The 27,635-nt window shown below is 41.4% G+C and overlaps 1 protein-coding gene across 2 annotated transcripts; it reads right to left on the bottom strand.

The window, feature by feature from the left end:
* Positions 1 to 927: 927 nt before the first annotated feature.
* On the bottom strand, positions 928 to 21,910 carry DCTN4 (dynactin subunit 4). 2 transcript variants are annotated; one of them, XM_089528471.1, is made up of 14 exons: positions 21,700 to 21,910; positions 19,630 to 19,700; positions 16,132 to 16,310; positions 15,112 to 15,155; positions 14,616 to 14,723; positions 13,614 to 13,634; positions 12,441 to 12,514; positions 10,273 to 10,385; positions 10,044 to 10,153; positions 9,142 to 9,215; positions 8,257 to 8,311; positions 6,741 to 6,848; positions 3,713 to 3,810; positions 928 to 3,113 (listed from the first exon to the last, which is right to left on the bottom strand). In XM_089528471.1, exons 1-14 carry the CDS (start codon positions 21,832 to 21,834, stop codon positions 2,900 to 2,902), a joined length of 1,404 nt encoding a protein of 467 aa, XP_089384597.1. In that variant the 5' UTR covers positions 21,835 to 21,910; the 3' UTR covers positions 928 to 2,899. The 2 variants fall into 2 exon arrangements, with proteins under 2 accessions (XP_089384597.1, XP_089384604.1); XM_089528478.1 differs by lacking the exon at positions 13,614 to 13,634.
* Between the last annotated feature and the right edge of the window lie 5,725 nt (positions 21,911 to 27,635).

Raw genomic sequence — 27,635 nt, 5'->3', positions numbered from 1 at the left:
ATGATACACTAATAATCATAACTGAACAGTAAGCCATACAGAAAGGAGCCAATAGCATTAATAAAGTTGGATACAAAATGGAAGAGCAATTTAGTTAAAGAAAGCAGTTCTTACTCCATTCTTATTTAGCTATTTTTTTCGCTGAGCTCAAATTAGTTAATAGCTCATAATCAAGCTATAAATGAACAACTGAGATTAGACAAACAACAACCCTAACTGTAGTTTACAAATGGGACTCAGTAATAAGAGGGACACTGATGAGATCAACACAGCTGCTTTGGTCTACCAGTTAGTCCACCAGAAACTTGTATGTGGTCCTGAGTGATATCCAGGCTTTAATGAGGTTGGCACCCGCTTAGGTCCATCAAATGTTCACTTGTGCCAAATTTCTCCTTGTTATGCTCAATAATAAGGGTTTAGAATGGAAATTTGAAATTGCTATATCACTGAATCAGCCCAGTCTCACAAACTACAAGTAATACAAATGTAAAACTTAAACTGTATTTGGAGAACCCCAACTGCCTCTGTTTTATTGCTTTTGTTCCCACTCTGCTTCATAGCTTGATAAACTTTTTGTCTATAAGACTTCCTGCAGCATCCAAAATGTAAATGTCATGATCCCCATTCTATCACTGTTTCCTCCATGCTATTTTAACATCTTTGCCTGAAGAAGCCTGCAAAGCTTTGTAAGCTAGTGTAGTATATTTTATGTCTTTTAGTTGTCTTAATAAAGACATTGCAAGATGGATTCTGGATTTTGTTATTGTTGTTTTGTCTTACATCCAACACAGCTACCCTGAGATGTTTTCACAAATTATGAAGGTATTGCTAAATAAATAAAACTGCCAAGGTGTTCAAGACCATAAATATTATTCCCCCCATTTCCCTTGGTGGAACACGGAGAAAGGTGCACATTGAAGAAAACAGTTTTGTTTACTTCTTTATTTCAAGTTCACTACATTAAGTTAAACAGTAAGGCAACACAGTCATTTTATTAATATTGACAAAGGCAGAGTGCTTCCAGTGTCCTCTTGTGAGGAGCCAGAGATGTTTCTGCAGAAGTATGTAGAATACATCTTAACAGTTATTCAATTAAAAGGAGAAAAGGCTCTGAAGTACATCCAACTTTCCTATATAGGTTTATGAAGCCTGAGTGTACATTACTTCATCTGAACTCTATCAAATGAATTTTTCAAAATATTTCAGCCAAAAAATAGCTTAGGAGAGGTTAAACCAGGGGTTAGTTGAGTTTATTTTATAAACTGAGCCGACACTAAACACTACACATTTAATAAACACTGGCTAGACTTCTTAAACTCATGCTTTACAATGTGTATAGTCTATGTAAGCCTGTGAACATTAAGCTTCTCTTTTTTTTCCACACCCATTGCACAAACCAGAAAAGACGCAACCTCAATCCAACCCTCATCCAAGCACTGCGATGCAAATAAAGACTATTTAAACAGACCACTGAACAACTTGCAATCTACAAGGACAGCATTTTCCCCAACTGCCTTCAGTGCATTTCCCTAGTAGATACTTTGATCCAACTAGGAAATGCGTTTCTCTTTTTCCTTTTGTCTTATTCTACAGAATAAGCCATCATATTGCAATGTGTACCTCTTCATATTACTCCCTGGCTACATCAAAGCATATTTGCATCTATTATTTAGGCCAAGAATTACAAGAAGAAAAATCAGTTCACTGAGTTTCATCACATTTCTTCCAAGTAATCTAGAACCTGGAACATTTATACATATGTCTGTGTGAGTACATTTATAGTAATACTGAATTTAGGGTTCCGGTGAGCTAAGTTTCAGGGAATTAACAAATTTAAAAACATTTATTTATTCAATTTCCTGCTAAGAAAGCCTAATGAAAGCCATTCCACTTACACTTATAATATGGAAATCGGTCTTAAGTACTAAGTGCAAAAAACGCAGTGGTTTGGGGAAACTACTTTCCTCAAGAGGTCTTATGTTTCAAAATTAGACTCAAAAGAAGTGATCTCGCTCACCAAAACCATCCAATATCTTTGGTCAATAATTCTATTCCTAAAGAAGTAACACCAATGAGTGTCTCCTATCCCAAGCCTCCAGTGGCACCTCTGCTTTAGTAAAACACTACAGCAGAATTTATACATGGGCTGCCAAGTATTCTGTTTCATTTTAAACCTGCATTTTCCATCATATAAAGTGGCAGAGGTATTATGCCAGCCAAACCTCAGAATACCAAGATGCAATCGAATGCCTTTTACATAACCACCTTTCCCTAATAAATTTTACCGAACAAGAGAACATCCCATAAATTTTTAAATTGGTTACACGTGTAAAAGGCTACGGGGTGCTGTTCTGAACAGGTGATATGTTCAATAGAAGGTGGAAGCAATAGTGTGTCATGCTGCTGATGCATGTTTCACTGCTTTATCAGAAGTTACTTCAGCCGTGGAATAATTATTGTGAAGAGAACCTTCCAAAAACAAGAGATATTTTGGCATTACCTAATACTAGCTTTGCTAAACCAACACAAAGAAAGCCAGTATAAGGTTTTTGATAGGAAATCTTGTTCAATTTCAGGAATAAGACAAAATGGCCACACATGTGCGCAGTGAACTTTGTGCGGTAATGTTGACCAGACATGTGGCACAGTGATAAGATCACCAGTTTACATAGGAGATGTTACAGAGAGGAAAGTGAAGGAACCAATCACCCAGGAGTGTGGCTCTTCTCTTTTAATTCCACCTCTGGATCTTTTGGCCCAAACCTGGGGTGCGTCCAACACACATCCAAAAGAACCTATATGAAGCAGTGCCTTCAGCATTCCATCACGTTGTGTTCTTTTACAATAGTGGCATAGTGTAGTGTGTGGCCATTATTTAGGATCCAGTTACAGACAAGCCTTATGGAAGTAAAGGACCCAGACTAAGCTCCAAGTGATGAGTGAGCCAGATGACTTCACAACTCTGATCACTTTCTTCTGTGGGCCGGATTGGAGCAGCCAGGTTTTTGAACTCATGTTTCATCTTAAAACTTACAGTGACTTCCCCCTCTTCTTTCTGTGGTGTGACCTTGATGAATATTCCAACCTTGTTAGCTTTCCGGAAGGCTATGATGCTGAAAAGTCAAAAGAAAAATCATGAAATACTTTTGTTATGCTCCTGCCCCTTGTATGCTAACTGAAAACATGGGCACATTTGTGACCTCTTCTTGTACTTTAAATACCACCAAAAGTAAACACAAGAGATCTGCTCCAATCTGACCTATAAAGAAAAGGATCTGATTTAAAGACAGAGTAAGGTTGTAAGGCTGTAATCCCTTCAAAATTCGGCTTTGAATCTGAGGTTTTCATACAGCTATCATTATTAGGCAGCCACGAATAACAGATCTATCTCCATGATTGTTATTAATCTCCCTCTAAAGGCATTGAAACTAATGGCCCTCACTACACTTTGTGGTAATTAATTCTACAAACTGCGTGTTGAGTAAGGTACTTTTACTCTGTCCTGAAACTACTATCAATCAATTTCATTGTATCAATCCAAGTTCTGCTAATTCATAGTAGAAAGAAAGACTTAATAATTGCTCATTTTTCAAACAATGAAAGTTCATAAAACAAAGAAATTGCTGGTTTGATTATGCTGGTCAATCATCAACTTGGGTGACAAATTGAAACATCATCTTATGGGCATGAAAAAAGAGGAGACCATACTTACTCAGGGTCATCCTGAAAATCTTGAGGTTCTGCCAGCTCATCATATTCTGCTGCTGCATCTTTGCCAGCCAGGACCAATTCCTTGGAAGGAACCACTACCTAAAAAAACATGGAGAAACAATGCATCACAATAGTATACCTTTTTATTCCTTGTCAGTTCTGTGAATATATAGGCCATTGCAGGGAAAATAGACTGCCAGAAACCATGAGGAAAATGTAGCACCAGCATGGAACCTTCTGATGTAATAGCTTCCTTCTACCTGGAGTTCTGTTCTTCAACAGACCAACTTTGTCTAGTGCTGCACCCTGACACACATTACTGATAAGCTTTACAGTTATACTTGTGAAACTTATAGATCTATGCTTTTTCAACATGCCGGGGTAGCTGGTGAGACAGGTTAATCTGTGTTCCCCATTTTTTCTATTTTGCTCTTCACACAAGCTCAGTAAGAGATTCTGAAGGCAGCTGTTTACCTTGCCTATTGTAGGCATGGGGTCCACCTTTCCCTCACAGCAAACAACGCAATACATCTTTGAGCTGAGAAAGAATGGGATTCACTACTCTAGGTGATCCTACTGTGGGCTGTGTGTGCATACACAGCCCACAGATAGATCACCTAGAGTAGTAAATCCCATTCTTTCTCAGCTCAAAGATGTATTGCATTGTTTACTGCAGACATGTTCCTGCAGCCCAACACAGAAACTTCTTCTCTAGTCCTCTTTCACCGTTTGTCCAATGAAAGGGAGAGGGGGCTGGCACAAGCTCCTGCAAAATTTTATAAAGTCGTCTTTAGCAGAGCTTCTTTAGCTGAGCAGCTTCTTTAGCAGAAGCTTTGTTAACTGAGGTTTGCTTGGCAAATGATGCACAAGATGGCATACAGCAGAAAAGTATTTCAGCCCATTTGCTAATGGGGTCCAGCTTCCACTCACAGCCAATGGTAGCACTGAGCACCAGAACAACTAATTTTACCCATAGTATGCCTGGTCGGTAGCCCAGTTCCTCATATGGGGCCCTTGGGCTGGTGTGTGCATACACAAACCCTGGGGGAGGCCGATGGAAGGTGGGACTCCCAAGAGCTATATACGATGGCAAATTACACAGGCCCCAAAGTCCTGTTCTGCTCAATAGCAGTGCCAACTGTGCATGAATGTTGGTGCGGTGTGTGCAAATGCTGCCATTGAGGGGAACTAGACGGGAGCTTTCCACAGATGTTCCAAAATGCGGATGGCAAGCCCGCAAAAAGGAAGAGACAACTGTAGTGCAGAAACAAAAAAAGTCAAAGTGTGCAAGAATGATGCAACTCCCTCCTCTACCGCTATGGTAACTATGCAAGCAAGTGAGTAACAGAGGAAAATCCACCTTCCCAATCTGTTCTCAGGCTTCTTAGATGTTTCCAGTTTCAACCTGCCAAGCTAAACCAAAATGTATCAATAATACTGATACAAATTAACTTTCTATGTCACACATCACAGCTGTTAATATTTGGTAATGATGCCAACAAAGGGCCAAATCACATGGACAAAAAGAGTGGTTTCCTGTCACTTCAGGGGCAGGGCAGGTACATGACACATGCTCCCAGAGAGGCTGGAAGCTGGTCATCGTGATCCTGCGCTGATGGGGGGGGGGGGGGGGGCAACTAGGGCTGGAGCAGCCAGAGGCTGCTCCAATCTGACCATCTGCTTCACCATATCTGCCACAATAGCTTCCTTCTACCTGGAGTTCTGCCTTGTGGCAGAGGCACAAATTACTACAAACAATGGCGGGTTACAGACGGGCAAAAAGGGGTGTGTTCATGACGTCATGAAGGTATAGCCTTCAGACGGCCCTTACCTGAATGCCGCCATGAACACGCCGCCCGCACGCCCCAAGCGGGAAGAAGCGGCATTAAAAAGGTGCCGCTTTTCCCCGCTTCTTTTCTATATACTGCGCAGCTACGCATCTCCGTCTGTAAGCTGCTGCACCGGTACGCCAGAATTGTTACACCGCTAATTTAAGTTGCCCATTTAAAAGCCCTGAGTCAGCTGCGTCGCATAAAGAGTCGGGGTCCTGGAACATGCGCAGTTTGCACCGAGGCTCTAATTAGAGCGTCAGATGCCATGCAGATGTGGAAGCTGCAGCACAGCTGCACTCTATTTTAATGCTTGTAACCCTAACCCTAACCCTAACCCTAGAGCAACATGTACGCATGCGCTGCTAGAATTGGGGAAAGTTTGGAATTTAAAGTGAACCCCTACACACATTCCTGTGCCATTTTCACCTAACAATAAAAAACCCCTAAAACTTTAAATATTTACATATGTACAAGGGAGGTGATGGGGGATGGCAGAGGCGACAGCGGTGGCAGAGGCGACAGCTGTGGCTGTGCATTGCAGATTCAGCAAGAGCGTGGGGACCAAAGGAGAGGAGGCATCCATGATGCTGGTGACACTACCAACGTGCAAGCGGACAAGGATGCCAACACCAGCTGATCACCAGCTGGCAGGAGACCACCATTGTTCTTGGGCTGGGCGAGGGAAAAAGTTTAAAGGGGCCTGGGCACTTTAAATGTGCACATAGGCTTTCTGCCGCCGGTGCTGAGTGCCGCAGCTGCGCAGCTGCGCATCCGCCAGCCGGCAAAAGAAAAAAAAAGCCCCGTTTTTTGCCGCCCGTGCAGAAGCTGCCTCTCTCTTTGCAGCGTCCTCCGAGGCGGCGGTATGGAAACTGCGGGTCAGAAACGGCCCCAGGTGAGGCGTCTTGACTGCCCCCCATGTCGAAGCCCCATACACCTGAGCCACGTCCCCGGGGCGGGCGGTCTGGAGGCTCCGTATTCAGCAGAATACACCTCCAAGACGTCTTCCCCTGCCCGTCTGTACCCCGCCATCGAACTCCTTTCTTGTCATGACAGCCATGTGGTATCCATGGCATATAGGATCCTATGATTTTCCAGCAACAACTATAAAAAATCCTGAGTCTTCACTACAGGGTATCTGTATATTTTAAAAGTATCTAAGTACACACAAAAATCTATACTAGCAAGAAGGTTCAATACCTTTGCAGTGCTATTAATGTCATCTCGATCACCTTCCTCACATTCTTTCAATGTCACATGGGTAAGATTTTCCACTGGATTGGTCAGAGTTAGAAGAACTTGACTTTCCTATGAAAGAGACAGGTACACAAGATACAATGTTTCTCATAGGAATCATTTGTTTGATTTTACTCTGTTTGCTCAATGAGTACAAAATCCACCTATTTAATATTCATAATTTTAAGCATAATTAACTCTCCAGTGCTAGACAACCGAAGGAACTGCTCATGTTCACTTGGACTTTCATTGAGAGGCACAGCTGCATGACACACATAGGTCCAACCTAGAATTGGCTTAATGTGCACCATACCATTGTTAATAAAGCTGACATTTAGGCTGGTATTATGTTCAAATTGCAAAACATTGGCTTAAATCAGGTCATGAGTCCCAAATAGTCTAGACTAGACTCACTCACTTGATATACTTGTGTAAGTTCCCAAATTCCCATTGATTTGATAGCAGTACTTTAGTCGATACTAACAACTGGACTTAAGCCTTGATTAGCAGTTAGCAACACCAAATTCAAAACAGCTGAAGTTTGTATACAAACTAGGGTTTGTAATGTTGCAGCAATGGTTTAATCACAGTTGTGCTCATACCATAAGACCTGCACTGTAGAAATGTGAATGCTCTGCTGACAGAATATTAAAGTGGACAAGAAACATTAAAACACTAGTGACAGCAATAGCAAGTACATTTCTATACCACTTATCAGTGGCTTAAGCACTCCCTAAGCGGTTTATAATGTGTAAACTAATTGCCCCCCAAAAGCTGGGTACTCATTTTAGCAACCTATGGAAGGATGCAAGGCTGAGTGGACCCTGGAGCTCTGGAATCAAACTCACAACCTTGTGGCTGTGATTGGCTGCAGTACAGGCATTTAATCACTGCACCACCAGTATATCAACAAGCTCAACTCATGATATTAACTAGAGCAGCAGCTTGATTAAATTCATTCTAATTGTTTTTAGTTGCCTTAATCAATTTAATTTGCATATAGCAAGAAACAATTTTCCTCTGGAGGAGGAGGCAGCATTTTCTGTTTTTAGGTAATGCTGACAAGTGTGAGACCAGGTTTTATCTTAGAAGAAACACTCCTTCCAACGTGCAGTGAATGAGAAAGTGCTTAAGGGGAGGGGAATTCCTCAAGATGGTAAAAAGATGATAAATATTATCTTGAAATCTGATAAACACTTACTTTAATAAAAATAAAAAATGTTATCCAATCCAAGGATATCTTTAAGTCCATTAATAACATTTGAGTCAATTCATACAGTTAAACTTGAAACTTTATTTTAAATTTGGTGTGATGACTCAACTGAACCATTTAGGAAAAGCAAAATGTTAGACCTAAAGGGCTACATCACATTTTCATTTTAAACAAAAAGAGAAAACATTTAAACTCCACTCTCATATAGCCTTTAAAGCTTTCAAGTTCCACTTCAAAAGAAGACCAGCAAAACTGACAGGAACTAACCTTCATGTAGCGTAGATTGGGAATGGACATGATTCTCACTTCTGGGATGTAGTTGCTACAAACACAATTGAAAAAAATAAATAGCAAATTCAAGCATCAACTCTTCCTCTCTAGCCCTGACATACACATTACTTTTTACTGACTGGTTGATTGGTTGATTAAGATAGATATCTGGATCACCTTTCAACACAGACTGGACTTCTGAAGCTGCAGCATTTAAAGAAACTGACAAGAGTAAATGATTCAGAACACAGCACACTTTATTTTATTTTTTAAAACAGAGAATTATACTGTATAAAGGTGCTGGCAACCTAGTGTCCTTCAGATTTTGGGCCAGAACTCCATCAGCCTCAAGCACCAGAGAGAAAAGCTTGTGAGAATTATAGTTCAAAGTATCTGGAAATCACTATGTTGCCTACTCTGCTGCAGATGGTACTAAAAACTTCCAGTCTGATTTTCAATTAGACAAGAAGAAAACACAGAGTGCCACAAAACATCTATTAATATGCCACAACTGAATCTATCTGAATGTGTTCTCAACTTAACAATGTAAGGATTAAGCTGTGGAAGTGCTAAGGCTTTAATGAAATGAGAAAAGCAAGTACATGTAATCTTTTGAGAGGTCAATTAAACAATAAAAATCCAGCCATTTCCCAAACAAACACATTGCATTGCCTATTATACTGCTCTTATAACCCTGTTATAATACCATGTCAGGGAGAAGCATAAGTGAGAACCTTTCTTTCTGACATAAGTTTTTTATGTGCAGGGGATTTGTTTTTGTGACTCTTAACCTGAAGTCACAAGCATTACAGCCCAGGCACAATCAGAACTAGGCCCAAGTCATATAATATTCTTGCAGTCATCCATTTCCAGAATACTTACACAGCTACAAGCTGGATTTTAAATTTGATAGATGTAGGATTGAACTCTGGTTTACTCAAATTGTGTTCACATTTCTAAGGAAGAAATACATTTACCAAAACATAAGGTTAGAGTAGCCAAAGAAAATCAGACAAATACTATGTAAGCTACAAGTCCTACCACTTGATTAAATTATTTACTCTGAAAAATTCAAACAAAGCATGGCTACTATATGTTACCTAAGAAGAACCCTGTTTGGTCATGCCAAAGTTTTATAGTTTAGTCCAACTCCTGTTTCCTGCAGTGATAATCCAGATGCCTCTGTCAAGCAGGCATGAAAGTAATAGCTCTCCTCTCTGGGTGCTCCCCAGCAACTGGAACTGCTCTCCAGCAACTCTATTGGGTCTTGTCCCCAGTTCCTCCCTTATTCCAAATATCACTGCTCTGGTTCCTGAGAGCCATTCTGAGAGGGAGTGAGTAGTCAGGCACAGCTCTATCAGGCCTTTGCCCCTGCAGCTTGTGAGGACTTCTTTGCATTACAACTGCTACAGCTGTGGCCTCTGAGAGAAAGATCAGCCAGCATCTGCTGGACTTGATTCCCTCCCTCACTACCGTCAGCTTTTCCTTGCATCATGCTTTTTAGGTTGTAAGCCTGAGGGCAGGGAAATGTCAAATTAATGAGTTGTAATTCATTCAGAGAGATATTTTTGGGCCAAAGGGGTAGGATATATATATTCCAAATAAATAATAATTAATACTGAGAAACCATTATCTCTTTGTACTATCTCATCTGTTTGTCCTGAATCACCTGTTAATCAGTTTCACTGGATGATGGCAAGTTTTGTAACTCAGTAAACCTCTCAGCTCCGTCAAATTAACTATGTGATATAAATTTAAATCATGTTTCACAATAGCCTACATACCCGGCACCTTAGCGAGCGTTTGATCAGCAGATGCTTATGACGAGGGTAAAGCTGAGAAGCACAGATGGGCTGAAAATCTGGCTGTAGGAGACGTTGCCGCAGGGTTGTCACTGTCCATAGCATAAAAAGTTCCAAAAAAAGTTAAGTTCTTGGTCAAGGGTTTTGAACAATGATAAAAAGTAAATACTATTGGAATTCATCAGTTGAAGCAGAAAAGCACAGCATTTACCTTCTGTCAAATTAATTGGTCTGGTGTAATAATCCTCAGGTAGAGGTTCCACTTCCTCCACAGCCTGTGCAGGTTCAATTTTTATCTCCTTCTGGTCCTCTCCTTCTTTCAGCCTGGGACAGAGAAGAAAATGTGTGCTAAGTGTAGATAGCAAATTTGCTGGAAGAACAAAGAATGATAAAGCTTCAACAATATTAAATAGCTGAAGTAAGTTTCTGTGGAAGAACTGGAAGCCAAGCCATTTACATCCGAATCTCCTTATGAAATAGCTCAAAACAATAACACAAAACTACATAACAATCAGTATGTAAGAACTGCTTGGCTGAGAAATCTTCTTTTTAAAGCAGCCATTATGAGTTGAAACGCTTTCCAAAAACTTTTCATACAGTGTTGCTCTGTTTGGGAGAATACTGTAAGTCAGATCTGCACATAAAAGGTTACAACCATCTCATTGTTTTCTTTGACTAGCTTGACTATTTTATTTATTTCATTTGTATGCTGCCTTTATCCCAAGGTGACTCACAAAAAGACTCAATTAAAAACCTAACAATGAAAATTTAAAAACAATTAAAAACCATCACATTAGTATAAAATCATTTAATATAATTTAACTTGCCCCCTCCCCACACATGTGGATTTAAAACATCTCTTTAAATCATACACTTAAAAACAAACATCTTGGCATTGGAGGATGAGTTAAGAAAGAAAAGGATTTAAAGAAAAGAATGTGTAGCTTATATCCAATGCTGTCCTTCTGTCTGCATAAAGAACCAATGGAGGGAGTCAATTCTTGCAAGTGTTCCCTTGTTCCTGTTTCCCACACTATCTTCTTCCATGCTGTGCTGGGGGGGGGGGGGGTGCCATGAAACTCTTGAAACAAATCTTGGGCACAGGGAGAAAGAAATGGAGGAGTGTGCAATGTACATGTATGCATGCATGTATGTGTGTGTGTCAGCAAGGATTGCCTTTCCTGTTTCCATTCAGGACAGCTGAATGAAATAATTTTCCATGAACAAAAGGAAACTATTTTTTAATTATCCAGTATTTCCATTTTGAGCTATCTTAAAAGTTATCTACCCAAGCCCCAAAATTCCTATTTTTGCCTGTGCTGACAATGTGCAGCATGAGCCTACCCATAATTATTTGGGCATAAAGGCCAAATACAATCTTTGTCATATCACACATGGATCTTAATATTTGTGTCTGCAGCCAGAATAGGGAAGGAGTCTGTCTATAGTGAAAGAGTTTGAGTAGGGAAGCAGCAGGGGAGAAAGTATTCCATGTGTTCTCCCCTGCTCCCTCACCCCATCTCATTTTTAATTTTGTTCTCAAAAAATCGCTTTTCGTACAAACAAAAGATAGCCATAAAGCTAGGTAGAACTGTGTTTCAATCCACACATAGGCATGGGACAGATGGGTCCCAAAATGTCGTGCCATCACCGATTCTAGGGTTAGGACCCACGCACCAATCACACCATCCCTAACCCTAGCACGGAGCCACGGTAGACTAATGGCAGCATTCCATGTACACAGGAACTGCCATTTTGACATAAGTGACGTGCAGCATATACATATAGCTGCACTTTTGTCAAGAGTGCACCATTGGTGCACTCGTCACGTCCACCCGGCAGTGGAAATAGAACCCAGTTTTTCCAGGTTCTTTTTACTCTGGAAGGAAATAGGCCGCCAGCAGGCTGCCCTTTTGGGGCGGTCTGTCCCAGGTCATACTTAACAAATTAAGTCCCACTGAACACAAGGAGCCTGAGAATAAACTGTGTCAAGAAAGAAAGTTTTCTTAAGAAGACGTAGTTAGCAAATGGAAAGGACAAACAAAGCTTAACTCTTCAGACTCAGTCCAAAGGCATGCAGGAAAAGGGGAAAGCCCACATCATGACTACTAATTCCTAGGTAAAGATAATAAAGAATTTTCAGTTAGGCACAAAACTCAAGGCAACCTGTTTGGCTCTGCTATTTGCAAAACAGGTTGAAAGGATCAGGCAAAGTGTAAGAATACTAGCACAGTACAATATACTGAATGCTCCCTCAGCAAATTATTTTTTTTTTAAAGAACTAGATTCTTCCTAAAATGAATGATAATTTTTAACATGTCCTACGTGACACCATCATTTTAGACCTAACCATACACATAAGAGGAATTTATTACTCACGAAAGTCCAGTAAGTGCAGTGATAGGAGCTCCAGGTCTCTGACGCTGCAGCCTGGTTCCAAGACCATATTTATCCTATGAGGGGAAAAGAACATATAAGCAAAAAGAGAACGATTAGTTGAAACATATCTGCATGGTTGCTGACATTTTGACAGTATGAAAGAACAAGTAAGAACAAGAAAATTTCTAAAGTTTCTCTCTGCTCTAACTAATTTTTATCAGTGAAGTGAAATAAATATTTTTAAAATGCAGAAAAGGAATGCTGCATATTATTTTAAACCACTTCGGGGGATGGGGGTGGGGGAAGAGTCCTGCCCTAAATAGTTTAATCTATGCTCAAATTTATAGTCCATTTTATCAAGTAGTTCAGAACATAATTATGAACATTCTAGTAAAGAATGTGTTTTTGTGGACACAAGAAACACATTACAATTTTTAAAAATGAATAAATAAAATAAACCATAGTTTGAAACCAGGTTTGCATATATCTTAAGTTGACTGTCATGGAGTGAGAAAAGTGGTGATGAGTTGTGACATCTTAAGTAGTGACAGGTTTTTATAACACTATTTAATCATGTGTTATTTTTTTTTATCATGTGTTGTTTTTTTCAGGTGGCAGTATGTGGGTTTCATGGCCAAGCTGGGAATCACACCCTGCTCTCCAGAATCACAGTCCAACACTCAAACCACTACACTTCACTGGTGTAGTTAAAACTAGCAGCTTAATGCATAGGGGACCAAACAGAGTGTTTAAGGATACCAAAACAGAATCTCCAGAGGACAGAAAAATAGCTCTCCTACACTACCTTCTAGACCTAGCCATCAAATGGGAGCAGAACCACTGGAAATCAATGTCCTGGAGTTACAATTCAGACAGCCTCTCCACAAAAATAATACGTTTTATGGTACTGAAAAGCCACTAAGACAGCCAGTGGACCAAGAGGGATAGACTCTCACTGGTCTTTCTTCTCCTACTAAGAGTCATTCCACAGAGTCATTAAGGCTATCTCCATTTTGAAACCAGGCCTAAAACCAGACTGAAATGGGACTGACATAGCCAGTAATACCCTGTAGGGCCTCAAGTTAACTTACAGCCACTTGTAAAAATCAATATACCTGTAGAATAAAAGTGGGTTCAAAGGCTTTAGCACTAGCAGAAACTGAAGGAACTTACCACTACATGTATAGTGTGTTGCTGTGGAGAGCCCCCAAATTAGCAGCAGGTAACAACGGAGACAAGAAAAATGCAGCAATAAAGACATAAGCAAATGCACAGAGCAAGCAGGTTATATAGTTATCTAAGAGGCAGCAAGCATATGCAAAATTATTAAGCTAAGCAAAATTCAGCCTTTTATTTGACACTGACAAGCTGCAACGCTGAAAATTAAAATGAAAGAGGTTCTCAGCACCCTGCAATATTTATGCTGATTGTGAGCCAAGATAGAAAATACTTAGCAACTCTGTCAACCTAACTGAAAAATCTAGTTTCTGTACAGCTCGGATTCTAAGCCCAGATTTCAACATCTGTATATACTCATGTATAAGTCTAGAAATGTAAGTAAAAAAATTGACCCAAAAAAACCTTCGTAGACTTATCCACAGGTCAATGTAAGTATTGTAATTTAACTCTTATTAAAAAACAGGAACTCTCCCCTGGTGAAAGGGAAGAGTGTTATCTGTCCTGGAAGCACTGACCTCCCTCTACGCTCTTATCCATCCAGCCTTTAGTGTGACCACAAACAGTTATGCTTGCTGGAATTGTGTTAAGTTCTTGGGCACTGTTTTCCCTTGCTTCGTCCTTTAGATCCTTTGTTACATGTCCCTAGGTTTTACCCTCAATTCATCCATGGGTCATATCACAATCCATAATTTTGGCTCCAATACTTCAATTTATACATGAGGTAAACTTACAGTCGAGTATATATTTACTCAAAACAAAAGTCAAATTAATTCAGAGTTCCAGACATGTAAGTACGGTGTGCCTTTCGTATATGTGGGGGATCCGTTCCAGACCACCCCCCGCAACATAAGGGAAAAAAACGTGGGACCTCAAGTCCCATTGTTTATTATGGTGGTGTGCTCCCATGTGCGCGCCATTAAAAGTGTTGGGGCTCGTCATCCATGTGACCTTTTCACTGTGAGAGCTCTGAAATTATGCACCATTTTCCCAACTCACTGAAAAAGCCAGTGGCATGTAAGGTCGGCGTCGAACAAGTTTTTTACGATCCCTTTCCATCTTCTCTTTCTGAGCCAGCTGTTGATAATACTCCACCAATTTGTTAATCTGCATAGGAGAGAATATCACATTAAAAACAAAGCAAGGCTTTTATTTTATCATGGGCACTTGTTTTATGGGGCAAAAGGGAAGTCTTCCTTTGCACTCTTCACTCAAGATATGATCCGTCCTACAACTACCTTTAAGAGAAGTATTGTTGCATTCTTCTTCCAAGCTTGTTTATTTTCTTATTAATCAGTTTTTTCTTTAAATAACATTTAATACTGTGTAACCTTATACCCACACCATGTGATCAACCACTAATATTTATTTAATAGAAGCAGAGCTGAGGGCTTCACAATATTTTCTTACTGAGCAATTTTTTTAAAAAAAGTTTCAACAACATAATCGCTTAATAAGTTTTCTATTAAAAGGGGAAACTTTTTCTGTTAGTTACCTTTTGAGTATGAGGATTCTCTGGCTCCTGCCATCCTCCACTGGCTGTAATACAAAATAACAAGAACAACTTAAAGGGAAATACTCATACTTAATATGCTGGCCAAACAGGATAAAACATATTCAGAGTTATTGACTATTGTTTCACCAGCAAACACCGAGCTGGACTAAAGGAGAGATCTGTAAGAATCAGGGAGCAAAAACAGGATTATACACCTTGATGCAAGGAGGAAACTACTACAGGGTAGAAAATGTTACAAATGTTACAATGCTTTCTCACATATATCTGAAAAGTATATATTTCTCAGAGAAAAAGAATATGCATGTCCTTCATGAACTGTATGTGAATCCCAAGTATGGAAAATGTGAGGCTTCTGCTGAGTTAACAAAATGATCCCACTCACTACTGAAGAAAATAAGAGGGACCACAATGACTTCTTTGCCTTTTCACCAAAACTGACCCTATTTAGGGTTTTTCATGCACAGCTCTCTCCCAGCAGCAGAGAACAGCACAAGCACTAAGTAATTAATTGCACTGACTAAAAGGAAGCAATACAACAAGCTGCACTAAATCTCTATCAGTTGCTATGAAACACAAGTGAGAGGGTGCTAATGGGTCCATATCCTGTTTGTAGCTTCTGGCTGACTACTGCGTGAACAAATTCCTGCACTAGTTCAGTCTTGGTGTCATGCAACAAGCCTTTTCTTTCATTCTAACAAAAGACTCCTTTCAGCAGGGTAAGTGGGCTTAGTCCTTTATCACTGAAAGATCTTGTGGGGGGTGTAATAAGGATTCAAAATGAGATAGGCCCTTTGGCACATATTCGCAATTCTTTTGATGGCAAAGAACAACCACAATCACCAAATGTAAATTAACTTCAATGCATTTTCACAAGTCCTTCCTATATAGATTTTTTTTAGCATTTAATTAGTATGATCAAATTATCATTCTAATTTTCAGTGAAGACTTTGGCACAGCACACAGGGTTTTCAGACAACTCTTAAAAATGGCAATACTTACCGACTGATTTATCTGCCATGCCAACATCTCTGGAAGTCCAGCGGCAAAATCCACAGGCCAGATAGTAAGCTTTCTTCATTGTGGTCTTGGCTGGATCATCAGGGAGTGGAGCAGGGATGCTTGTTGCTCGAGTAGAAAGTGTGTGCATACAGCAAGGGCAGTCAAAACAGTTAGCACATCTGAATGAGAAGAGACCAGTGTAAAGTGTTGCATTAGGGCACACTTCAATGTTTTAACTTGGAGCTTCAATGTCTTGATGTTATATTTTTTATTTATTTTTTAACTCAGAAATGACCATTAACTGGTTACAGAACCAGTTCTACCCAAAGAATTCACTAAGAAAGAAAATATCTATGTCAAAAAAGATATGGGTGGTGGTGGTTTCCTTCTGGAAAAGGCAGGAATCCTTTTGTAAATGAACCTCAAATCTGAACAAACATGGAATCATAGAATCATAGAGTTGGAAGAGACCACAAGGGCCATCCAGTCCAACCCCTTGCCATGCAGGAAATCCAAATCAAAGCATCCCCAACAGATGGCCATCTAGCCTCTGCTTAAAGACCTCCAAGGAAGGAGACTCCACTACACTCCGGGGGAGTTTGTTCCACTGTCGAACAGCCCTTACTGTCAGGAAGTTCTTCCTAATGTTGAGGTGGAATCTCTTTTCCTGTAGCTTGCATCCATTGTTCCAGGTCCTGTTCTCTGGAGCAGCAGAAAACAAGCTTGCTCCCTCCTCAATGTGACATCCTTTCAAATATTTAAACAGGGCTATCATATCACCTCTTAACCTTCTCTTCTCTAGGCTAAACATCCCCAGCTCCCTGAGTCGTTCCTCATAGGGCAAGGTTTCCAGACCTTTCACCATTTTAGTCGCCCTCCTCTGGACACGTTCCAGTTTCTCAATGTCCTTTTTGAATTGTGGTGCCCAGAACTGGACACAATATTCCAGGTGGGGCCTGACCAGAGCAGAATACAGTGGCACTATTACTTCTCTTGATCTAGACACTATACTTTTATTGATGCAGCCTAGAATTGCATTGGCCTTTTTAGCTGCCGCATCACACTGTTGACTCATGTTCAACTTATGATCTACTTGGACTCCTAGATCTCTTTCACATGTATTTTCATTCAGCAATGTGTCTCCCATCCTATATCTGTGCATTTCATTTTTCTGCCCTAAGTGCAGTACCTTACATTTCTCTGTGTTGAATTTCATTTTGAAACACAGAGATAAGGAGAGTATTTTGGAGCACTTTACACATATTGACTGGCATCCTGTTGATGTATCACAATGGCGTAAGACATTCCTATACAATTTTTTTTTTACTGTTGCGTAGTTAGAATTCTGTTCCAAACAAAGGGCAATCACTTCCCCCAACCCACCTTGTAAGGAGCAAAGCCTCTCCCACATGGCCATTTCCATGTTTTTAGAGAACCAGGGGATCAGCAGGGAGACATCCAACTATTTTTGCTGTACATTGACAAACTGCAAAGACGTTATCTTCTGTGACCTCCCAAAGACTGCAAATGCCTGTCATAGTGTGTCCAGCTAAAGGAAAATAGCCAGATGTGATTCTGCTGATCCATTTGCTCTCCAACAACATGGAAATGGCCATAAAATTTATGGGGGGAAGGGGCACATCAACAGATGTAGCTTTAAACTCATAGCTACATGATACATGTATGCCCCCCTCCTATCCAGGGTCTCCACCAACAATTCAAGAGAAACAAATGGCTTGGAATCTGTTTTCATTACACATGAAATACATCATTAAGTACAGCATAGCAAAAATGGAAAATCAAGGCTAGATATTTGAAATTTATCCTTTTTTAAAACATTTTCAAACCGTGTATGTTTGAATCCTTGTATAAGAAGGGCCAACTATAATTCTAAAAAAATTTCTTATAAATTAAGAGGGATTGCCAGAGATTGGTTGAAGAGACTTAGGGAGCTGGGTATGTTTAACCTGGGGAAAAGAAGGTTAAGGGGTGATATGACAGCCCTGTTTAAACATCTGAAGGGGTGTCACATTGAGGATGACGCAAGCTTGGTTTCTGCTCCTTCAGAGAATAGGACATGGAGCAATGGATAGAAACTACAGAAAAAGCAATTCCAGCTCAACATTAAGAAGAACTTCTTTTCCTGACAGTAAGATCTGTTCAAGTGGACCACACTCCCTTGGAGAGTGGTGGAGTCTGGATGACCATTTGTCAAGGGTGCTTTGATTGTGTATTCCTGCATGGAAGGTGATTGGACTGGACAGCTCTTATGATCTCTTCCAATGGTTCTAGTATGGGAAGCACTACTGACCCTTTCCTGTGTGGCATCCCCTGGAAAGCCCAGGGGATGCGCCCCCTCCCAGGATAGCAATGTTTACCAAGATTGAAATGTGATAATCCTACTGGCAGACCATAGGATTATGACTCGCCTTCTGGTTGACAATGCTTTATCCATAACTGGATAAGCCCATGTTGATTCGGCTGAGACAGTGTACACATCCTGCTCCCTTTGCTAATTAGGATTTTCCTGAGTACACATTGGTCCCTGATTCCGCAAATTGCTTTCTGATGTACTATGAGATAATGTAAACCTAATGTAACCCTGATGTGAATAAAAAGGGCTGGCCAAGACCTGGCCAGCTAAGAAGTTTTGCACCCCCATTCCTGTCTCTGCGTCTCATTGCTGCGACATTCCTGCATCTGTCAGCTTGTTCCAGAATCAGATGGCTCCTTCCTCATATAGGAAATGACTGATGTTGACTTGCTCTTTGTGGGGGAAAAGACCTGTCTCAGCCTTAAAAAGGCAAGGAGGGGGCAAAAAGGACCCAAAGCAGTAAAAGATTCATTCAAACAGGCATAATGCTCTAAGGGATGCTGTTGGCCATGGTGGGGAGAGGGGGGCAGAATATTTTTTTACTTCCAAAAATTTGAGTGGAAAGCATGGAGAACACATGAATTCATGTGCCAAAAATGACACTAAGGAACTGCATGTGACTAGTGAGCTCCACTTCCCCCAGTGCTGTTCTACAGTGTACTTCTTATACTGTAATTAGTTCAACCGCATGCATCATGGGTGTAACTGTAATTGGCTTGCAGCAAATGCATCATGGATGTAATACATGAGCAGCCTCACACTGACATGTGAAGTATTACAGCTCTGTCCAGTGCAGTCAGAAGTCTGCAACAGACAATACAGCATATAACAGAATACAAAGTCAGACTTACAACAGCATGTCACTTTCATCCAAGTAAGATCACACTGGAAATAAAATACATGTTATAAGAAATTGCAAAATTATTTCAGATAGTTACTAAAGCATAGGAGCCAAGTGTACATTTGTCCACATATCTGTTTGGCTCCCAACACTTCAGTAAGAATACGAAACGATTCTAGAAGACCCTACAAAGTAGATTTTGTCCAAAAGCAAAGCAGAAAGAAAGAAAGAAAGAAAGAAAGAAAGAAAGGCGGGCATTTGCATAAGCAGCATGTATCCTCACCTATTCTTCTTCAGCTTGGCTTCAGCTGACGGCATATTTTCCAGGCAGCTAGGACAATAATGAGAATCCACCTAAAGAAGAATTTAAAAAAAGACTTCATGTTTCACTATCAGTCATCATAATGCTGTATTTAACAAAAAGGAATATTGTTTCTGAGAGGTGGTGCTGCACAAGCCAATGGTACTATCTTCCCCCACCCCCAGAATGGCTTGGATTGGGCTCTAAGTCCTCTGAAGCAATTTCTGGGGTGCCCAGGAGGCTATATTGGGGAGAGGACACTGATCTCCACATTTTGCTCATGGAAGAAATTTCATCACAAGATGTACCTTGTTGCAACCTTGCCTTAATGGCTAAGAGACCGATTTATGAATCAGCAAATCCGCAACTCAGATTTCACGTCTGTCATGAACCAACCAGGCAGCCCCAGGCAAACCACTTCTTCCCAACCTCTCTCCCTGAATCCATCCATACTATGGCAACACTAATACCACTCAATTTACAGAGCTAACACAATACAATGATGACAATAAATGATTTCAAATGATTTGGAAAAGAAATTGAGAAAGAGATGTTCTCAGAGAATAACACAGCTATTTCTGTATGATTAAGATATCTGCCCTGTAGCTTTGTTTGGCCACCCAAGATGAACAAGGTTTTGTTTACATTCTGACCTTTTTACATTCAATTTTGTCTTCAGTACCATCATAACCTCTGAATAATCAGCAATACTGAAGTTGTTCCCACTCTATTTGGTAACCACTGCTTTCATCCCACCCTCTTTTTTTCTCTGCAGTGTCTATTTTTTTCATTTTTGATACATGTTTGCTTTTGTAGTGATGTTGTTACTTGTTATTGTTGCTCGTACCTATACCTAGTAGATGTAGTTTTATGTAATGTTTTCTCTCTTTCCTTAATAAAAATAATATTAGAGGCAACAGCAACAGGATCAGAGTCATCGTCCTCCACATCAATGGTGGTTGACAAGCAAATGGTAACTACTGTGGTAACTACAGTACATGTAACTACTGGCACAGCTGAGAGCCAGCATGTGAGGGTTGGCTGAAGACGCTGATGGTGCATCTACACTGTATAAATAATGCAGTTTGGCACCACTGTAATAACTGCCATGGCTCCATCCTCCAGAATCCTAGGATCTGTAGTTTTGTGAGGCACCATCACTCTTTGACAGAGCAGGCTAAATACCTTGTATAACTACAAATCCCAGGATTCCATAGGAAGGTGCTACAGCACTTAAAAGTGGTGTTGAACTGCTTTATTTCTACAGTGTAGATGCACCCTGGGGGACCGCGATCTGAATCTCCACAGAATCCCACTGGGTGAGGCACTTTCTCCGCCTCGGAGAAGGGCAACAGCAAACGCATAACCCTAAAAGGAGGGCAAGGCAACGCAAAATGGAGGCCTTCAAGAAATATGTGGGACGTGACAAAACACTTCATATAAATCCATGCTTCTTAGTCATGCTCCAAAAGGGGAGGACATTTTGGAATTCCTCCTGGACTGAGGACTGAAATGGAGGACTGGTACTGGAAAGGGGGGGCTCTCTTCCAGGAGAGCAAGGGGCTGCAAACATGGAGGACATTCAATAAAAATTGAGGATATGGCCCCACAAAACTAGAAACACTTAACATGGATATGCATTCAGGCTTTTTAGTCCTGCTCAAAATGGAGGACGATTTGGAATTCCTCCTGAGCAGAAGGCTGAAAATGGAGGACGTGTCCGGGGAAAAAGAAGACGCCTGCTGTTATATTACTCTCTCCTTCCCACTAAACCTGGCCTCCTCCCCAAAGTATAAAGTGACGGTCCCGCCCCCTTTTGCCTTGTCCAATGAGAGGAGGAGCCACACTGACAGACAGACACGTGCCCCAATGGTGGCTCCGGTCTCCATGGCCACCCACCCGGGGACCAGTCGAACCAGCCCTCTATCCCATCTCCGCCAGCCAATGGGGTGCCAAAGAAGAGTGAGTGGCAGCTGGGGGGGGCCAATAGGCGCTGCGGAGGGTGATGCAGCCCCGCCTCGCCCTCCGGCCACTGCTCGCTCCCCGCTTTACCTCATGAGAGACGCACTCGAGGGAGCGGAGCTCGCTGCAGTAGCGGCAGAAGTAGAGCTGCGAGAGGGGCATCCGGATCTCCTTCTCGCCGCGGACGAGGTACAAGACGCGCTCGGACTGCAGCAGCGAAGCCATCTTGGAAAAGACGGAACCAGCCCGGCCTTCCGACTCTCTGTCACCGCGCCTAGGCTACGTCATTTCCGGCTCGTCACCCGGAAGCTACCATACCGTTGCCTCTGTCGTCACTTCCGGGCGAGGCTCTATGGTCGTCGATCTGTTATGGCAGTGGTCCTCAGCCTTTATTTTGGACTCCAAGTCCCAGAAGCCTCAGCCGTCACATCTAGTGGTAGAGAATTCTGGGAGTTGAAGTCTAAAAGATCTGGCGGGCTAAAGGATGAGAACCACTGTTGTTATGGTGACCCTGAGGCGAACCTATCCTGGGGTTTTCTTTGGCAGGATATGTTCAGGAGGGGTTGGCCCTTGCCTCCCCCTGAGAAGGATGAGAGAGTGTGACTTAATGCCCAAGGTCGCCCAGTGGGTTTCATGGCCGAGTGGGGATTTGAACCCTGGTCTCCAGAGTCCTAGTGCTCAGACCCTCCACTATAAAGGCAGAAGGAGAGTTCTAAATGAACTTATTGGAGCTCCCCTTGGGTACAAAGTGGCTCTCTTTTGGTCCCAGAACACACTGCAGAAATAACCCAGTCTGAGACCGCTTTAACTGCCTTGGCTCAGTGCTGGGGAATCCTGGGAATTGTAATTTATTCTGGCACCAGAGCTTTCTGGCAGAGAGGCTGGCTGTGAGCCCAAACAGACAGGCCAGAATAATGCTGCTTTGGGTCACTTTGGAGGCATGCTGTTTAAATGATGCATGCGTCCTAAGAGTCCGGAAGCCACGCCAAAGCCATGCTCCAGCCCTAAGTCCTGAATGAACTTGTAGAGTGGATGCTGTTGAATCTCTACATAGCGAGGGGGGTTTGGCATTTGAATGCTCCAAATGTGGGAAATGCAACTTCTTTGTGGACTGTTCTGCTACTGAACAGTCAGCTTCTCCAGGAATATTCCATTGATGGATGAAGCTGAAAGGTTCATAGAAAGCAGCCTATTCTTGATTGTTTCTTATTATTGAAAACGACAAGTTGCTTCAGTTTTCAGTGGCCCCTTTCTACAGCTAACATAACCTATAGTTTCAGGAGCATGAGAGCAACTTGCAAGTGTGTCTGATAAATACACCCCACAGAGGGAGTGTTGCTAGAAGTATTGAGGAGCCAAACTAGATGGGAAGTGTGAGATTTATTTATTTAATCAACCAATCAATACATGGATGCTTCACCATGTTGGCTCCTTCCCCAAGTCAAAGTGCACACTACTCAAAACCAGATTATTTTGGCACAGGAGGCAAAAAAAATCCCATCGCTTGCAGTAATATTATCTAGACTTGTAAGTAAAGCAAATTTCTGAGCTTTCATGACCCCAGATTTGCTGTATGAAGTGAGTGTTCAGTCTGCCCTGTGGCAGGGCTACCTGTGAGCCTTTTTATGAGCTTCATATGGCCTGGATTCTGAAAAAAGCAGAATGGCAGTCTTTCTGGGTTGTTTCACCCTTTCTAGTTGTTAATCAATACTAGTCCAGATATCTGTACAAATCATTATCAAAATAATCAATATTTTGGTCACTTGAACTTATGATGGTCTCTTCCAATTTGTGACAGGTATCTTTATGCTATGCTTCAAAACATGGGTGGACAAAGTATAGCCCTCCAGATGTTGGATTGTAACTCCCGGCTTTCTTTACCATTGGCTATACTGACAAGGGCTTCTGGGAACTGCAGTTCAACATCTGGAGAGCTACATTTTCCCCAAAGGAGTGCTGACTTTCCTTTATGAATTCTCAGAAGTGATGAAATTGTTCCTTTATCCAAAAAAGGCTGAAAGCTTTCAGGTGCTGGTCTGCAGTACAAAATACACTCTCCCACTTTAATTTATCATCATAGACATTACCATCATAATGTAATGTCTAACAAAGGAGTTTGTGGCCTCACAAGACAAATCCCATGAATGGTTCGTTGCTGTAGCATTCCTGTTTCTTCCCGGGATAAATCCTCTCTAATTGCGACGTTGTTTGAAAATCTTCGCCACGATCTTGCGACTTTGCTTGGGAAATGCCTTTTTAATACTGGCTTTTCCCATGTGATAAAGTCCACTAAGACATCCTGGATCTCAGAGGAATTATCTTTTGATCTCCAGGACTTTGAAACGCTTTATTCCCAGTGCCCCATAGAATCATAGAGCTGGAAGAGACTCCAAGGACCATCCAGTCCAACTTCCTGCCATGCAGGAATACACAATGAAAGTACTCCCAAGAGACAGCCATCCAACCTCTGTTTGAACATCTCCACAGATGCCTTATAAGTTTGCCCCTGCCTTTCATGTATTAGAGAAGAGAGTATGAGAGGTGCACTGCAAGAGGGTGAGGTGAGGAGGAGAGATGAGAGCAGGAGGGAAGAGAAAGCATGCAATGCAAACAGCAATATCCTTCTTTGGAGGGTTTTAAACAGAGTCTGGATAGCCATCTGTTGGGGGTACTTTGTGATTTCCTGCATGGCAGGTGTTGGACTGGATGGCCCTTGGGGTCTCTTCCAACTCTACAGTTCTATGTTTCTATGAAGCACAAGCAGCAGGTGAGGGCTGCATTACTAGGGGGTTGATGAGGAAAGAGAGTGTGGCCAAGGGGAATGAAGAGGAGGGAAAGAAGGATGAGAGGTGTGAAGTGGTAGGTTGTAAAAAGAAGCATGAGAGGTACACATGATGCAAGGGATGGAGATGTGGTGTCAGAAGATGAGAAAAGGTTAAAGGAGACAGAAGATACAGGGGCAGAGCGCAAAGGACAAGAGGGGCTCAATGCAAAAGTATATGATACAGTAAGGAAGGGAGAAGAATGCAAGTGGGACAAGTTAAATGCACACCGATAGAGGCAGGACAACAGCAGGCAAAGTCATCCAGAAGGAGAATGTGAACAGTTTACTCACACATATGTCCTATTAGATTAAATGGGCATCAGAGGGAAATCCAGGCCCAATACAAAGTGTTGGTTATTACCTTTAAAGCCCTAAATGGCTTGGGCCTGAGTTACTTGAGGGAACGCCTCTCCCTACACAATCCACCCCACACTCTCAGGACATCTGGGAAGAACTTATTAGACTAGTGTGCAAAAACTAGGTTAACAACAACTTCCCACAGAGCATTTTTTGCCATAGCCCCCAAGTTATGGAACAACTTGCTGGAAGAGATCTGCCTTATTACCACCTTAGATGCCTTTAAGAAGGCACTCAAGACGGATCTCTTCCCATGAGCCTATCCAGAAATTTGCTGTAAAATATCCCACCTCCATGAGTACTGTATGTTTTATGAAAGCTAGTTGTATTTTATTAACCTTATTGTATTGATAACATACTATTGTTTTTATTGAATGTATTTGATATATTTTTATTGTTGGAATTGTTTGTTGTGATCCGCCGGGAAATAGAAATAAAAATAATAATAATAATAATAATTATTATTATTATTATTATTATTACTCTCAGAGTGTGGTCAGGCTGGCAAAAAAAATCTTAATGAGGATAAACACACAAGTTAAGAGAGGCTGCATTTTTCCTGAGCTTAGTGGGAAGGGCAAGATTCTGCCTCTGAGTTAACTGAGTGCAAGGTGCTTTTGCACTCTGAACTCAGTTTGCAGCAACTGAAGTAGTCTGAAGACAAAGAGGGAAAGTGTGGGAAGGAGAGAGAAAGTTGGGCATTTTAAAAACAGCTGAAAAAGAGGGAGGACAGATGATTGATCAGGACTGGTCCTGTCAAATCAGGATAGTTGGAGGATATGCAGACTACATATAGGATAATGAGCAGAATCACCCTGATCAGTCTAAGGACTGGGAGTGATACATATATCATATGTACAGTATTTAAAATAGGACATAAAAATACGGCAGAAATGTGAAACATGTGCAAGAATGTCCTTGCATATGTGAATTTGAGACAGTGCACACTGCTTCTAAAAATGAACTTTAGAGAAATGACAACAAACACAATGGATAAGATCCTATTGTTAGTCCTGACAACAACAGAGTTATAGAATCCATTATATTTATGTGTTGACTCACCATTCACCAACTCACTCAATGGGTTTTCTCTAGTTGAGACTAACCAACAGGATTTTAGCCAATGTTTCCAAAAATCTAGATACATAAAAGAGCAGAAACAATAGTTTAAATCCAGAATTAGTCATACATAGAGCAGCCCAGCTAAAAGTTATGGGATTTAAAGTAATAGTTACTAAATGACAAGTTTAATTTAGTTTAAGTATTAGCAAGTCTAGATCCCACTAGACTATGATGCTGGAAACCGGGGTTCAAATTCCAGCTCAGCCATGAAACCCACTGGGTGACCTTGTGCAAGTCACATGCTCTCAGCCTCAAGGGGATGCAATGGCAAACCTCCTCTGAATAAATCTTTCCAATAGGACCACCAGAAATCGGAAGGCACAAAATAACACATCTACATGCAACTCAATGAGTTCTGGCAACATGATAATGGCTCGCAAAAAAATCTGCTGTATCCCAAAACATGAACATTGAATTGTGAAGCAGTGGAGGATTGGAATTTTAGCAGTTGTTTTAGACGTCTCCAAAGGGGCTAAAGTTGGTGAAAATTGGCTCAAGTTGAAGGGACTAGAAGGTAATGTTTGGATTCTATTAAGGCTGTTCCATCATCTTCCCCATAATTCAATGAGACCATACAATTAGCATTGCTGGGCTAATCCAGTATACTCTTTTGAACAGAGTAATAAACAACAACACAGGAACCTCAATATAATGTGTGTGTGCGTGTGCGGGGTGTGTGTGTTAGCAAAAAGCCTCTCCCAGAAATAAATGCTGTAGAGAGCCTCCCTTCTTCCTCTGAGATTATACCTTCCTGGAAAGTTACAGACTTCCCCTCACTGCTCCATTCTGCATGTGCTTTTTCATAATTTCAACAACGAAGAGGGAACATCAGAAAAAGCTAACAAAGATCAAACCACAATTCCCATCTTTATTATTCTTTCATGGGCTGCAGGCATGAATCCCGGCATTACAAATAGCTCCCAGAACTGAATCTCAAATTAAGCCCTGTGTGCTCAAATGACAGGATCCTTCTGTACAAAGCAATTACCTATATCACAAATGGGAGGTGGGAGCCACAACCAGCCCTTCTAGGCCATTTGTCTAGGGCCCTTTTGCACAGTTATAGTGTGCCATGGCAACCACCTAGGAAATCTTGGGATTTGCAGGGAGGGATATGTAGAATCGTCAGCCAAGGAGCTCAAGTGCCTCATCAAAATGTAAATCCCAGGGGCCCATTCACATTACACAAAGCACTATGGTCCAAAACACAGTGCGGAAATAATCCGTATTGACACAACTTTAACTGCCATGACCCAGGGCTGTGGAATTCTGGGATTTGTAGTTTTGTGAGTTCTTTAGCCTTTTCTGTTAGAGAACTCTGGCGCCCAAACAAACTACAAACCCCAGAATTCCATAGCATGGAGCTATGGCAGTTAAGGAGGTGTCAAACTGGATTATTTCTGCAGTGTGGAGGCAGTCTATGATTCTACCATTGCTGCATCGTATAGAATCCTGGGCCTTGTAGTGTGGTCAGAGGCACCAGAAGAACTCCCTGCCTGAGGATTCCAAATGCCTCCTCTACGCACTGCAAGTCCCACAATCCCATAGGATAGTATTCAATAATAGTAGTAGTAATAGTAGTAGTAAATCAACCATGGCAGTTAAAGTGGAATCATACTGCTATAATTCTGTAGCATGAATGGGCTCAGAATTCCATCGGGTGGAATTCCCAGCAATTCCACAACAATTAAAGTGCTGTAATGCTAAACCTGTGTAGTGTGAA

The sequence above is a fragment of the Sceloporus occidentalis genome, unplaced genomic scaffold (assembly GCF_023333645.1).
Source record: "Sceloporus occidentalis isolate IW3139 unplaced genomic scaffold, rSceOcc1.0.p SCAF_1, whole genome shotgun sequence".
In the NCBI taxonomy this organism is placed as follows: domain Eukaryota; kingdom Metazoa; phylum Chordata; class Lepidosauria; order Squamata; family Phrynosomatidae; genus Sceloporus; species Sceloporus occidentalis.
The sequence above is the reverse complement of the archived record's forward strand: the minus strand, read 5'-3'. Positions and strand labels throughout refer to the sequence as shown.